The sequence below is a fragment of the Martes martes genome (genome assembly GCF_963455335.1).
Source record: "Martes martes genome assembly, chromosome: 3".
Taxonomy (NCBI): Eukaryota; Metazoa; Chordata; class Mammalia; order Carnivora; family Mustelidae; genus Martes; species Martes martes.
The window spans coordinates 154,157,299-154,171,795 of NC_137890.1; the positions used below are offsets into that span (position 1 = coordinate 154,157,299).

Consider the following 14,497-nt stretch of genomic DNA (forward strand, 5'->3'; position numbering starts at 1 on the left):
CCATGAGTCTTAAATGTGGCGTTAGTGTTGGGTTTTTTTTGGCCCAAACTGGACTGTCTTTTGGTTTATTCTCCCCAAAGCCTAACAGCAAATATTTTAGACTGTTTTTAGAGATGTGCTGGGGTTAAGAATGAGCAGGTATGGTGGAGAAGAAATGGCAAATGCGTACATGTGACCCACCACGTGCAGAAGTAAGCGTGGGCGGTGTCGCACCCCGTGCACAGAAAGTCCCATCATGAGCATGCCACATAAGATTCCCTGTGGACCACCACATGCCGCTGAGCACTACCTCGGCACAGAGGGGCCCCCGGATTTGCACCAAGGCCCGCGTGCCCGCCGATGGGACCCCGCACCGTGGGAAGGGGACTCGGCTGTGCCGGGAGCACTCACCATCCTGAAAGACCCGCTCCACATTCAGCCCGTACGTGGCGCACGTCTCATAGTAGGTACAGCGCTTCAGGTCGCTGGACAGCTTCCGCGCCCTGGCGTCGTCAATGACCCGTGGGTTAGTGGAACTTATGGCATCTGGAACAGACAGCAACACGGTGACCGTAAGCAGCCCCGCTTACTTCCTGCCACTTCAAGTCTCCAAGTAGCTCAAAACCTGTGCCCTGCTTCCAGGGAGGTAATGTGTTTAAGAACCGGAGTTTTCAGAACCTGGTTTATCCTCCAGGTAATGATCTCAAACATTCAGCAGAGTCATCATTTGTAAACACGTATTTCAGAGGATCCCGCTTCTGAAACGGAGATAAACAGATGCCCGGAAAGGAGGAGTTAGGAGTTAAACGTGGCTCTGGAGGAGAATACTTTAAAAAGGAGAAAAGAACACCTATGCTCGCTCTTGGCAGGTGGCGTCTGGTGCACACAGCACCCTGCTCACTGCCTTCCAGCAGCACCACTCTGCAGGTGTAAACACATACCCGTTCAGTCCGTGCCCACAGAGCTGCCCTTGGGCATCTGGTCCTGTTCCAGGCTCAGGGATGCCCAGCGAGCGAGACAAAACTCGGCACTCCCACAGAGGGGCTACCAGGTTGGCCGGGGGAGAGTCAGAGAACAAGACAGGGACGTGAATAGCTGTGAATGCAGTGTGGCCGCAAGACCCGAGTCAGGCAGGCAGGACACGGATGGTCAGTGGGCTCAGTGTGGATGTTCAGGGCAGCCTGCAGGAAGGAGGTAAAGGCCAACCAGCCACTACTGGGGGCAGGGTGGGGGGGAGAAGGGGGAGAGCCTGGGGCAGGGGGCAACCAAGCACCTGGTGTGTTTACGGGAGGCTGAGGCAGGAGTGGAAGTGAAGAGGCTGGTGGAGGGCCCCAAGCACTGGGCTGCGAACCACCTGAGGTCTTAACAGAGCCAGTCCTGGGTGTACCCATTTCCTGCAGGATCTGTACACAGATGGGGACGTTTTGAGTAGCAAACAGGTGTGGGGCATCTGCCACCAGTTCCCTAAACAAAGAAAAACCAGCCTTCTTTAGCTCAAGTGTCCGAGATGCCTCGACCCCATCCCATCATGCTTTCTCGTGCTTGGCACACGCCAACAGAGAAAGGCCAAGCTGTTAGGAGCGAGGTGTGAGACAACAGTCACTTTTCAGGGACTTTTTTGTCCTGTGACGTTTTCTTCATAGGCTTGAGGGTCCTGCACAACGGAAAATGCCAACGGCTCTTGAAACAAAGATCCACCGACAGGCTTTTCTCCACTGGTCAAAGGAAGAGCAGCAGCACAGCAGAAATCAGGGAGATGGCAACCACTTTTTAAATTGTGTTTGGGGCGCCTGGGTGGCTCAGTGGGTTAAGCCTCTGCCTTCGGCTCAGATCATGATCCCAGGGTCCTGGGATCGAGCCCCGCATCAGGCTCTGCTCAGCAGGGAGCCTGCTCCCCCCGCCCTCTCTGCCTGCCTCTTTGCCTGCTTGTGATCTCTGTCTATCAAATAAATAAATAAGATCTTTAAAAATAAATAAATAAATAAATAAATAAATAGTGTTTGTTTTTGGGCTCAGGACATGCATGTGACATTTACTTTTGTAAGTATGAAAAAGTGGCATCTTGAGGGAATAATTTATTCATTTTTCCCCCATTTTTCTCTTGCTTCCTGTTTTATTTTTATCTCATGGTATATGCCTGACCTGACAGTTTCCCATAGAGAAATCAAGACTAACTCTGATTCAGGCCTCTTTCTCTGACAATGGCCTGTGCCACCTCAATAAATGTTCTAGAACACTCCCTGGTAAGGTCCCCTACAGGGATTTCTTCAAACACCACCCCATCCTGTCTTCTTGTCTTCCAGACTAATAAATCTGACCTGGATTTCACAACACTTAAGGAAAAGAAGTATTTTTTAAAGGTGCATGCATCTTTTAAGAAAACGGTAGTTTTCAGGTCAAAATCTGTAATTTTTCAATGCTCTGGTGTAATGTGGAAAACACATGCCATAGAGTCAATCCAGCTTATCCTGACCTGGGGTCCCCAATAGTCCCGCAGCCCAGCTTCCTCAGCAAGAGGCCTGCCCCACTGTCTCATCTGGACTTCCCAGGGGCAGCAACACATCTCCTCCGTGGCCATGTTGCACCCGTACCACACATCAGTCAGGGCTATACCAGCCCCATCTCTCATACCACCTGTAACCCTGCACCTGTTCACAGCTTGGGCCCCTCCCTTAAATCGGTATCATCTGCAGCCTTTAAAACAGAATGAGCTTAACAAACATCACGTAACCGCCTCATTCACAAGTGTCCTGTCCACTTGTGGACCCTCACGCAGCTCCCTGACTGTACCCGGAGAGAACACACAGTCTCGCAGAGACACTCCTCCCGCCCTTAGATAAGGCCTCCAACTCCAAACACCTAGCGTGGGGGAAAGCTCAGGGTCCCCCATCTATGACCTGACCCACCTTTCACCTCCAGCATCCCACGAAGCCCACACAAAAGTACCAGGCAGGGGTGCCTGGGTGGCTCAGTGGGTTAAAGCCTCTGCCTTCGGCTCGGGTCATGATCCCAGGGTCTTGGGATCGAGCCCCATGTCGGGCTCTCTGCTCGGCAGGGAGCCTGCTTCCTCCTCTCTCTCTCTCTCTGACTGCTTCTCTGCCTACTTGTGATTTCTGACTGTCAAATAAATAAATAAAATCTTAAAAAAAAAAAAAAAGTACCAGGCATACGCAGGCTTCACAGAAAGCAAGGCTGCAAGCAGTGAACAAATACCTAAGAGCAGAACCCTCTAGAAGCCTACAGTCACTCTACCCTCTTGCCACAGGGGTTTCTAGGGCACTCTGGAAATGAGAGGTCTGACCAAGAGGACCCCTCAGGTGAGGAATGTCCCTACTTGGTAACATGTCCTGTTCATTCGGGATGGGGCAGTGCTGACATATGAACAAAGCCCCACAGACAAATGTGAACGTGAGGAGACTGCCAGCATCCACCCTCCACCCACGCTCCCTGGCTCAGGTGCTCACTCGCCTGAGGCCTTTCCACACAAATGCTGAGGAGACCAGTAGGAAGAAAAAGGGGTGGGTTCTTCCCCTCGGGGACCACACTGGGGCTTCCCCGGAGTCTTATGGAGCCTTCCACAGGCTTCCTCTATAAACACGTGGGCCATCCTGGGGGGAGGCATGGTTCTGCCTTCCCACAGCTGTGGTAGGACACGGAGAGCAACGCTCATCTCCAGGGAAGGGAACAGAGAGGCGCGCTTCTAGAACCCCAGCCAGGACCTAGTAAAGCTGTCTGTCGGGATCTAACAAAGAGAACGAAGTGACCGCTTGTAGTACATTCATTCACGTGCCCTCGGGTGCCTCAGGGGCCTCACAGGAGCTCCTGCACTGCACCCCAGCCAGAGCCCGGGCAGGCAGCAGTCCAGGTCACGGAGACAGGACGCTCTGATGCCAGGGCTGGCCAGCCCCCACCCCCAGGACCAGACACTCCACCCTCTACTACCGAAACCACAGTTGTCTAAGACGACAAGACCCCAAGTGGATCACGTATCGCCTCCCTGCTCAGACCGAGGAAGTCCCTGCACCCAGCACAGTAAGTCCACAGAAAAAAGGCCTTGTGAGTCTAAGATTCAAAGCCCTGAACTCAGCCGCCGAGGGGACTGTTGCACCCCGTGTCTGACTTTGCTCAGAAATGCCCTGGGCTGGCCCGCAGGACTCGCTCCAGCCTCAGGGCAGCTCTCAGCAGACCTGCTGGAGATCCTGCCACCCACCACAAAACACAGATTTTTCAAGAGGCCCCATTCCAATAGGCCGGTTCGGTGAATTAGAGCAAGAACCCAGGGCTTCCCAAGGGCCCGCCCTGGTTTCCCGGGGGCCACTAGAGGGCGCCCTGGGCATAAAGAACCTCTTTCCCATCTGGTTGTAGGTGGAATCCACCTGCCACTAGCTCCCAGGCTTCAGTCCTGAGACCCCTGGCCATTACACGTTCCCTAAAAGAGGGTGGGGGTGCTCCCCACGACAACCCGACTCGAACATTTTATATCTAGCACACGGAGATGATGCTTTCCGTGGATCACATGCCACTTCCGTTCTCATGAGACACACCGGCCCACGCTGGGGCTGGTCCACGCGGCTCCGTGGCAGGGCAGCTGCTTCCTCACCTGAGCTCCCTTTTGGCACAGGAGACCCCGCACCATGCACACAGCTGGCCGTCTGTCCCTGTTGCCCCATAGCCAGTTTCTCGTTTAGAAAAGTCTCACATCAGGGCATGGAAAGGCAGACCAGATGTGGACGCTCTAAAGGAATTGACAGACATAGCACATGAACAGCGACAACAACAAAATGAAGGCATAATCCAGTTTGTCTTGACATGATCATTTTTAAGTTACCCGTGCTGCTGACCAAGCAGCTTTAAAGTCAACCTGCATCTGATTTTTAAAAACATTCTATGTGGCCTTAAGATCCAGACGGTGGACATCAGTCCATCAGTAAATCTGATCGAGAACAAGGACACTTCAGGGCTGTCACTTTGCAAGAGACCAAGTGTTAAGTGGCCTAGCGGAAGACAAGAAATGCACTCTTACAGGTAATTCCAGACACTGAGGTACCTGCCAGGTGAAAAATTACACAAAGATCATAACACATTAACAAAGAGAGCAAAATAAAACAAAACTCTGCTGCGTATAAGAAATCAGTAGTATTTTAAAGATGTACCAAAAGTTAAAATCAATACGCTTTTAAATTGCTTATCCACTATCTGACATACCCAAAAGAATTAAGAGATCCCACGACAAGAAAATAGATTTTGTTTTCTTGAGAGCACTTGGAGAGGATTTTGCTCTGAAGGTGCTGACTGAGTGATTTCTCCATAGAATCAAATCAGGAAATGGGACAATTTCAGTTTCCTGGATTCTCACAGAAAAAGCCTTCAGGAGGAAATTATTTCTTCTTTACACCATTTTCAAATTCCTCCACGCCAAAACCACAGGCCCTGAGTCCACTCACTGTTCAACTGCCGGGGTCCTTCACCCCCAAGCTGCACGCGGGCGGCACTCACCCTGGGTCCCCACCAGAACCAGAGGGATCTCGCTCGTGTTCCGATAGTTGGCCATCCGACTGTAGTAGTGGTAAACGGTCTGGAAGCTTATCTCATCCTCTAAGCTGAAGACAAATATCACAGCGTCCACCCACATGGCAAACTAGGGAGAAAAGAGGGCAGAGAGAAGGGAAGCTGAGTGACAAGGCTGTCTGTCGGAGAGGAAGGGTGGGGACGGCGTCTTTGTGAGGACAGGGTGCGTGGCGAGCACTCCCCTCACGCGGGCCAAGTCCAATGGATGCCTGACTTCGGCTGTAACACATGGCTGTGGTGTCACTAACATCCTCCTCGTGACACATCTGGAAGGGGACCTTCGCCCCCTTCCCACCCAGGCCACCCTGGGCTCCCAGAAACACAACCTGCACGTGCTTGCCATTGGGCACGTCTACCCTCTGCCCCCGATCCAGCCAGCCACATCCCACAAACACAAGGCAAACCCAGGCTCACAGAAGAGCCTCCCCAAATCGGAAGACAGGTGCTGACAGTGATGCTGGAGCTTTGTTTCATACCAACTCCCTTCCGCAGGACCCCCAGGAGCCTGGCTGGACCCCTCTGAAATGGGGGGGGTTCCTCTCCGGGCTCCCGTGGCCTCTCAGAAATCCTCTACCCAGGCTGTGGCCCACTCCTTCTCACAAGAAGAGGTCTTTCTACTGAAAATATCAGCTGCCACTGAATCCTTTTTTTTTTTTTTTTTAAGTAATCTCTACACCCAACGTGGGGCTCAAACTCACAACTCCAAGATCAATAGTCGTGTGTTCCACCAAATGAGCCAGCCAGGCGCCCCTGCCAGTGAATTCTGAAAGCCCCCTCTGAGGATATGATAAACCATGGTTAGAGAAATACACAAAGCTAATCAAGAAAATGAGCAAAAATCAGGGAAAAACATTAAAATCCCCTAACAGCCTGACTCTTGCCATTTTGTTCCTGTTTTACCTGCATCCAGGTGAAGCCTCCATCACATCTACTTAGGGCAAGTGATTACAGCCAGGCATGTACTGGCCCACTCAGTACTTAAACCACTCGTAAGGTTGGAGCCTAGTGAACAGGGGCCCTGGATGCTCAGCCCCCCAGCGTCACACATGGTTGCAACAGCAGAATCCAGAGCAGGCCAATTTGCCACCTAAGATCCTCCTCTTTCCACATGAAAATGAAAAATAATATTAATCCTGTTTACTTTCTCTGTGAAGCCACAGTTCCTAGGTAAGCTTTTACCGGCCTAGGCATCAGCTCTGATACATCTGGGGGAATTTTTTTGTGGGGTAAGCTCTGACTTGCAACAGAAAAGTGATTCCGTTGTAAGTGAAAATTCTACATGATAAAATTTAAATAAAGACGAAGTCCAAAAGATAACAGCAGAATTAAATGAGACCAGGATCTTGTTAAGAATGAATCCTGGGACAGGCCTGATGCCCCTGCAAAGGGCCCAGGACCCAGGGGGCCAGGGGCTTCTCCTTTTCCCTTTCTCCACCTCGAGGTATGCTTTCCCTTTCTCTTCTGAGAGTGCAGTGAAGCTTCCCTACACGCACGAGCACAAGCGCCCGGAGAGCTCTCGTGGTCCTCCAGGACCGGAGCAAGGCTGTGTGAGCCCCCATGCAGAGGAAAAGCAAGCCACATCCCACTCTCCCGTGGTCATGGCCGGGCTGCCCCAGCACCTAGGAGGTGGTGAGCACTCCATAACCAGCCCTCACCCATCCCAGTGGCTGCTCCCACCAACTGCTACACACAAAAAGCCGGTGAACCAGCAGGTTTTCCACAAACCTAAGAGGACACTAGTAGCCACAAAGAAGCCTTACAATCCTGTTCATGAAGCTGTTCTCTTAGGTGAGGTGCATGAACTATTCTGGAACAATGAAAACAAAGATCAGGCTTCCACGTGCCTGAGAAGGGTAACGGGAAAACAGATATGCCCCGCAGCCCCAGATATTCAAACACACTCTGCCTAATTTTGTACAAAATCCTGTCCCTAATTTTGAAAGGCTTTTTGCTGATATCCCCCCATGGCAGAAATCTTTAACTAGGGCACGCTCCTGGGCTAAAGAAGGCTTCTGAGCTAAAGAAGGCTCCTGAACAAAGTACAGCTAGAAGAAAGGACTGGTCAACACAGTCTCATGGCCAGAGGCCAAGACAGAGATCTCCGGGGGGTCCTGGTTCCATCCCCCGGTCTGTGCCCCTCCAGCACGTCCACCCCGGCCAAGATGTCATGGCATCAGGGTCCTCCGTGAAGACAGGACTCCTAAGAGCATGCTCCCTGGGGTCGTCTCAAGGATGACAGAAGCGAACCCACACAGGGCAGGCGTTTGCTCGCTGCTGACTGGATTCAGGTCGTAATATGTGCTTGGCTAGTAAATTATTACATAAGTAAAATAATAAACTGGAGATTGAGTAAACACCAAGGAAAAGTTTTCCACATCAAAGCTTTTTGATTTCCAGGACGCCCAGCCTCGAGGGAACCTCCAAGGAAACCACACCATACCGCACACTGGTTTTCAGTAGGGTTAACCTGCACCAAGAAGGCCGGAAAGCAGCATGGCAGCCCCCACTGGATTTCCAGACTTTAGACCAGCAACTTTCTCAATCATCCTGCTGCTCTAGGGAATAAACCACAGACAGAGAATGGTAGAGGACTATGGACATTTCCAGATGTCACATCAACAGTCGACAAATCAGTGCAAATTCTGCTGTTCCTTCCATCTTAAAAACACAAAGTGAAAACCAGCCACACAGACCTAACCTCCCTCCAGGATTGCGTCTGAAGGAGCAACAGAATTAGTTTATTAGACAGAACGTGTTCATGGGGTCTCTAGTCACCTTTCTTGCACACACCTGACGGATTTCTAGAGCCACCTGTTGAACCAGAACCTTAAACAAGGGAGCAAAGGAGAGAGGCTGCTTACCATTTTTTTGCTTGTAGTACTCACCTGCGCCTCTGGGGGGCCCCCTTCATCTCTAATCAGCAGCAGGTAGCTCTGTCCATCAACAACGATCTCTTTCTTGAACCTGCCACCTGCCACACACAAAACATCTCGTTACAGAGGAAAGACAGGGTGTGAGGACGGCAAACAGACGTGGGCTTCGCTTGTGGAAAAATACACCCTAGGCTGTCGCTCGGGAGGCAACTCTCAGTATTTAGGACCAGCAACCACTGGATTTTAAAAGTACTGAACTCAGATTTTAAGTATTTGTCATTAAGGACCCATGTCCACAGCCTCCCAGGCAATGCCGGGGTCACCCGTGGCTGAGAAGGGAAGCATTTGATTGTTGGCTTTGTTTGTAAATTCGGGAATTCGCTCTCCCTGGGAACACATTGATGCAGAGTTCAGAAACAGCACAGGAATTAGCATTCTCTTGTTGGGTTCGCAAAACTGAAACGAATTTTTCATGTTCAACAGGTACCTAATCTACAACATTTTGATAAATTCAAGGGCTGAGAACCTGTATTCTCCTCAAGAGAAACCCAGTTTTTTGAAAGGAAAACACAGAACATCATGGGAATGGTGTTTCCGTATTCACGGGGCACGAGCACGGGGAGGACGCTCGACTAGCACACACGTGTTAGACAGAACTACGGATGGCCTCTCGTACAAGTCGAGACAGAGTGGGGCAGCTGGCTGGCGAGGGGGGGGTTAGAGAGCACACCGTGTTAGCAAGAAACCACCAGGGACCCTGCTGGGATGCTGTGTGTGTCTGTGTGTGCGCGCGCACGCGCGCGCACACAGGAAGGGGGGCTGGCCCTCCTCATCTCGGCCCTGCACACGCCTAGCTGGGGAGGGACATGCAACTGTCCTGTGCACCTCCTCGTAGCACCCCGGACCACCCCACCAGGCTTCTCCTGGACGTGGGAAGGATGTCCACTTCTGGTTCCCTCGGCCACCTCCAAAGACAAAGCACTTTCAAGATTCTGGGCTTTGAGTCCTCACCAGGGTTCTGAATTGTTTCTGAGAAAGGAATGCATCAGCACCTGCTCTCATTCTGTCCTCGGCACAGATGCCTTCCAGAAACACCACCTGAGCCCCAGACGACCACTCCCCAGAGAACCACGAGGGCAGAGCGTCCCCACCAGCGCCGGAGGATGCAAGTGGGCCCTCTGTCTCCCGGGGCCTCCCCAACAGCTCCGGACAGGCACCTGCTATGCGCACGGTGGCAGGCCAGCCGGGGGACCAACCTTTTGAAGCGGGCCCGCATCTGTACACACGCAGATGCACGCCCCTGCTCTCCTCTCCTTCCTGGGCCCGCAAAACACACGCGCTCTATCTGCTGTTCAGTCTGCTCAATAACAAAAACCGAAGACAACTCTCCAACATTCCAACAGCACAGACCAATGCTCCTTCTGCACCCCCCCGACCCCCGCAAGGCCACCATCAAAGACTGCGGGCAGAGCACAGAGACCGGCATGTTTGCTTGCTGGATCCAGACAAGCTCGGCCCACTTTCTGCACTAGTAGGAAGATGGGCAGATGATCTATGGTCCCTGAATCACGGACTCCGTGTAAGGAGAAAAGTACAGCACCCTGTCCCTGCTGGGCTGCCATGATTGTAAAATGAGCTAGGAAACCCTGGGCGCCCAGCAGAGTCCCCATGCCCCCATGGGGACACAGCCACAAGACGCCAAGGCCAGGCCGGCACTCTGTGCGGATCCCGGGGCCACAACACGCCACCACAGGGACTTCGCTGTCCTTATTCAACTCTCTCTACCCCAGTGTTCCCTGCTATAAAATGGGGCCCCTGCCCCACCCAAAGGGCAGCAACCACTCGCAAGGATTACTAGTGCTATTCAAAATTTCTGCCAAAAGTTATCACTTGCTTTTACAAAAGATACACTTAGTGTATAAGCCTCCTTATATTGCTATTGCAACAGCAATCAGGATCACTTCCGAATTTTTTAAAACCTTTAAAAAAGAGAGATGCTTGGGGCGCCTGGGTGGCTCAGTGGGTTAAGCCTCTGCCTTCAGCTCACGTCATGGTCCCGGGGTCCTGGGATCGAGCCCCGCATGGGGCTATCTGCTCAGCAGGGAGCCTGCTCCCTTCCCCGCTCTCTGCCAGCCTCTCTGCCTACTTGTGATCTCTCTGTCAAATAAATAAATAAAATCTTTAAAAAAAAGAGAGAGAGATATGCTGGAAACCTTCTATGTCTTGGCGAGAATGAATCGAATTCAACTTCTCATGAAAAACCAATGTCAGATGGGAAATCTATTCTTTACTTGGGGAAAAACCTTTCCCCTCACATCCTGTTTGTAGAGATCTGATGGGTCACACTGAGGGGGACAAGGGAAAAGCCACGGGAATCTGTGTACAAGCTCACGATTCCTCCCCGTGGGTCGATCTCAGCACTGAGTGAGGGTGACAGCCACTACAGAGAAGCCGAGGGAGCACAGTACTTCAGATCACGTCCGTCGAGAGATCTGATGTGGAACTTAGAGCTCTCACGTTGCAAGAAATACTGGTGCTGAGTGATTTCAAGGCAGTTCACATGTCACATCCGCTGTGCCCTCCGGTGGCAGGGACCGGTCTGGGCAGCACCTCACAAATGTCCTTTCAGCAACACAGTCCTGCCTGTGCTCAGGAGAACGGAGGGAAGGGCTGAGGTCTGGGGCCCTCTGAGGCTGTGGGAACCCTGCTGGTCCAGCAGGTATTTTAAAAACCCCAGTAATCATTAAGTGCTCCTCAATCTGTTAAGTTGCTAATTATCACATCCTAAAAGAGCAATGTTAATTTCGTGCAGTGGCCCACCATTACCTCTGTTATGGGCGGAACTGGGTCCCTTCCACCCCAAATTCATGTGCTGAGGTTTTCATGCCCAATACATCAGAAAAGGATCTTATGTGCTAATAAATTCACTGCAGATGTGATTAGTTAAGATGAGCTCATACTAGCGTAGGATGGGCCCCTTATCCAGGGACTGGAGTCCCTGGACAAGGGAAATTTTGATGAAGATGGATGCAGGAGCTTTATACGCCAAGAAACACCGAAGATGCCCCCAAACCATGAGAAGCCTGAGAGAGGCCTGGAAAAGATCCTCCCCCACAGGCTCAGGGGGAATCAGCCCTACCCACGCCGAGACCTCTGACTTCTGGCCTCGGGAATGGTGGGAGAATCAATCTGCATTGTTTGGAGCGCCCCCTGTTGGTAGCCCTCAGTTACAGCAGCCCGAGCAAACTAATACACTGGTACCCAGTCTGGGTCCTCAAGACCCTCCTAGAACGAGCTCACATGCGCGCGCACACACACACACACACGCATGCACTTTCTCTCTCTCCACCTAGCTTATCCCCAGAACATTTCGAAACCTCCTTTACTCTCTCCATCCTGACTGTCTGTATCTGTTAAATCATCCAGGCTTCTGCAGGAGTTTCCTGGCTGCCTCACACCAGCCCTCGGCCGCAGGCCCGCCCCCATGGCAATCCACAATCTGCAAGATCCGCACCACGGTGCAGGTCTGACCCAGAGCCCCCGCCCTTCTTCGTCGCCCTGGGACCCTGAGTCCCTGCCAGCTGGCCCAGGAGCTCCCTGATGCGCCAGCACCAGAGGGCACACAAGCCTGCCCTGGGCACAATGGCCACACACACCCGATTCCTCACCAGTCCGGGTGGCCTCCAAGCAGGAGGTGAGCGAGCAATGGAGCCTGTCCCTGGGGCCACCCGAGCTCCCAAACCAGCATCATTGCTCCCCTCCCCGTCCAGAGAGCAAAAGCCCGGTGGGCAGGCGTCAGCACCCAGCCCTCCAGGAAAAGGATGGTGTAGGGCTGAGCACCTCCACCTCGCATGTCTTACCCACAGACTGTTGGATGAATTTAACCACCATTCTTTCACTTTCTTCCTTTCCAGCATATTTGTGGAGTCTTACTGGCAAGTTCTGCTTCCAGATGGTTCAATCACAGTATTCAACTCAAGGAAGGTTAGCAATGACCTCTTTTCTTACTCCTCTACAATCTCCAGCTCTGTAACCTCAGCAAAGGATCCAGACCTAATTTACATCACCTCTAAAAGGAGGGGTAAGCCTTTCTCCCACCGCTGAACGCCTCTCCCAATTCTAAAATCACTTTACATTTCCCCTCAAGGTATATAATTACCATGTCTTTTCAATATCTTACAATTACTAATATTAGACACCTGTAATTGGCTTATGTGATTTTTCTGGTACTATACACATAACAGGTAAAAAATTAAATACACCTATGGATTTGCCAAGAACCCCAAAGATTTAATAATTAGATAAAATTTGGCCAGGTACTGAAGCATCCAGGGTGTGACAAGAAAGAAATTAAGAAGAGTTATATCTAAATTAACTCCACTGACCACCAGCAGGCTCCACTGGAATGGGGCTGCTGGGTCCTGAAGAAACATGGTCTGGCACGTAAATAAAATACGACTTTAAAACTCGTTTTCTGCAGTTTAGAAATGCAAAGGGGAGAGCCTCAGGAGGACAGCCTGTGAAGCGCCAAGCTGGCCTGGCTTCAGTGGGGGCCATGGCTCATGACTTCAAAGCAAGCGTCCAGTCCATCTTGAGCATTAGGTCTTTGCATACCTGAGATTTAAGAGGACACCACCAAACTCTGCATCCAACCACACTTTTCATGTAGGGTTTTTTTGATGCCTATTTTATAATCCAATTTCCAATGGTTTTCCTGCAGGTCTATTCTCCCCGACTTTGTGTTCCTAGCACACAGTGCCCAGTCTTCACCGTGGCCAACATGTAAATTTGTTACATGAATGGCATTCAACCTTCTGTGCCAGCTATTATTACATAATATTAAATTACTTCTGGAATGATTTTACTTTTAGAAAGTGTCCCCACACCTGACCTCGTCTTGGAAACCGTCAGCACTGGCTGGCCCAGCACACCTGTGTACAGGGGTGCGGTGGGCACAGCAGGCAGGGCTGTGCCGACCCCAGGGCCATAGGGCCCACATGCAGCTGCAGGCCCGCTGGCTCGACCCTAGCACCAGGGCCCAGAATGACATCCCTGTGGGAATGGAAAATGGATGTCCCTCTCAGCTTATGTCAGTTCCTTCCAAAGACACGCTGAGGCCAGCAGAGGGGAACAGCATCACACTCGGCGCTCAGCAGACAGACAGATAGGCTGCTCTGCTGCCTGAACTCAGCCTCACGTGCAACTTCTAGTTCAGCCAAAGGCAAGTTTTCCAGCTTCCCAGGAAACTCCCCTATTGACCTTTGTGTGCACTTGAGCTTGCATTCTGAAGGGAGTCAAAGTCTCCATTTCTCCCCCAAAACGGGTAAAAGGCGGACCTGGGTGCGCCTAACAAGGACAGGGATGCTGACATGCAGGTGTTGTGAACGGCACACCAGGAAGGATAAGGCAGTTCTGGTTTCTAAAGAGCTTCCAGAAAGACTGGAGAATGTCTCTGACCATCCAACCGTAATCAGACCCTCTAAAGGTGCCGAGGTTACTATCCTGAGTCTCGGTCTCATTCTTGGGAACCAGTTCTAAAGTCGGGATGCTGGGTTAAGTAGAATAAGTGCGTTCCTTGTCATAGCTCACAGTCGGTGGGATCAACCCGCTGTGGACGGCGATCCTCACACAGAGGGCTAAGCATTCATCTGTGTTGTCATTCTGCTTTAAGGGGGAAAAAAAGCAAATTAATTTTCCTTTTAAAAAAAAGCATTCTTGGGAGTGAGCACTGCAACAGATGTTTGACATTTCTGTTTCTATCGTTTTGGCGAATAGGACTGAAAGCTACTAATATGTCGTTAACATTTCTCTGAGCAAGAGAAGGCAAGGCCAATAACAGACCTAGAACCCTCAAGAGCTCACAAAGCGCTGTCCTCCCCACGTGCTCTCTGCTGTTGCTCACGACACCGGGTGAGGCAAACATCGTCACCGACATCCCCATCTCCTGGGGAGGAAGAGAAGGTCAGGCGCTGACCGAAACCCCCTTGCCAGCACGCCGCAGGAAGGAGACCCAAACCCAGATGTGCCCACGGATCCCTGCCCGCCTTTCTCTCTGCTGGGACAGGTGCACGCAACGC

The 14,497-nt window shown here is 51.6% G+C and overlaps 1 protein-coding gene across 5 annotated transcripts in view; it reads right to left on the minus strand.

Annotated features, from left to right (window-relative positions):
- AGAP1 (ArfGAP with GTPase domain, ankyrin repeat and PH domain 1) overlaps positions 1-14,497 on the minus strand; it is a gene marked incomplete at its 5' end in the record, with an annotated part of 507,381 nt that overhangs the window by 300,238 nt on the left and 192,646 nt on the right. For all 5 annotated transcript variants that reach the window (XM_080798886.1, XM_080798889.1, XM_080798885.1 and 2 more), the window contains 3 exons: positions 391-525; positions 5,476-5,617; positions 8,433-8,518. In XM_080798886.1, the coding sequence (XP_080655012.1) occupies positions 391-525; positions 5,476-5,617; positions 8,433-8,518 (363 nt within the window). The remainder of the gene's footprint in view (positions 1-390; positions 526-5,475; positions 5,618-8,432; positions 8,519-14,497) is intronic.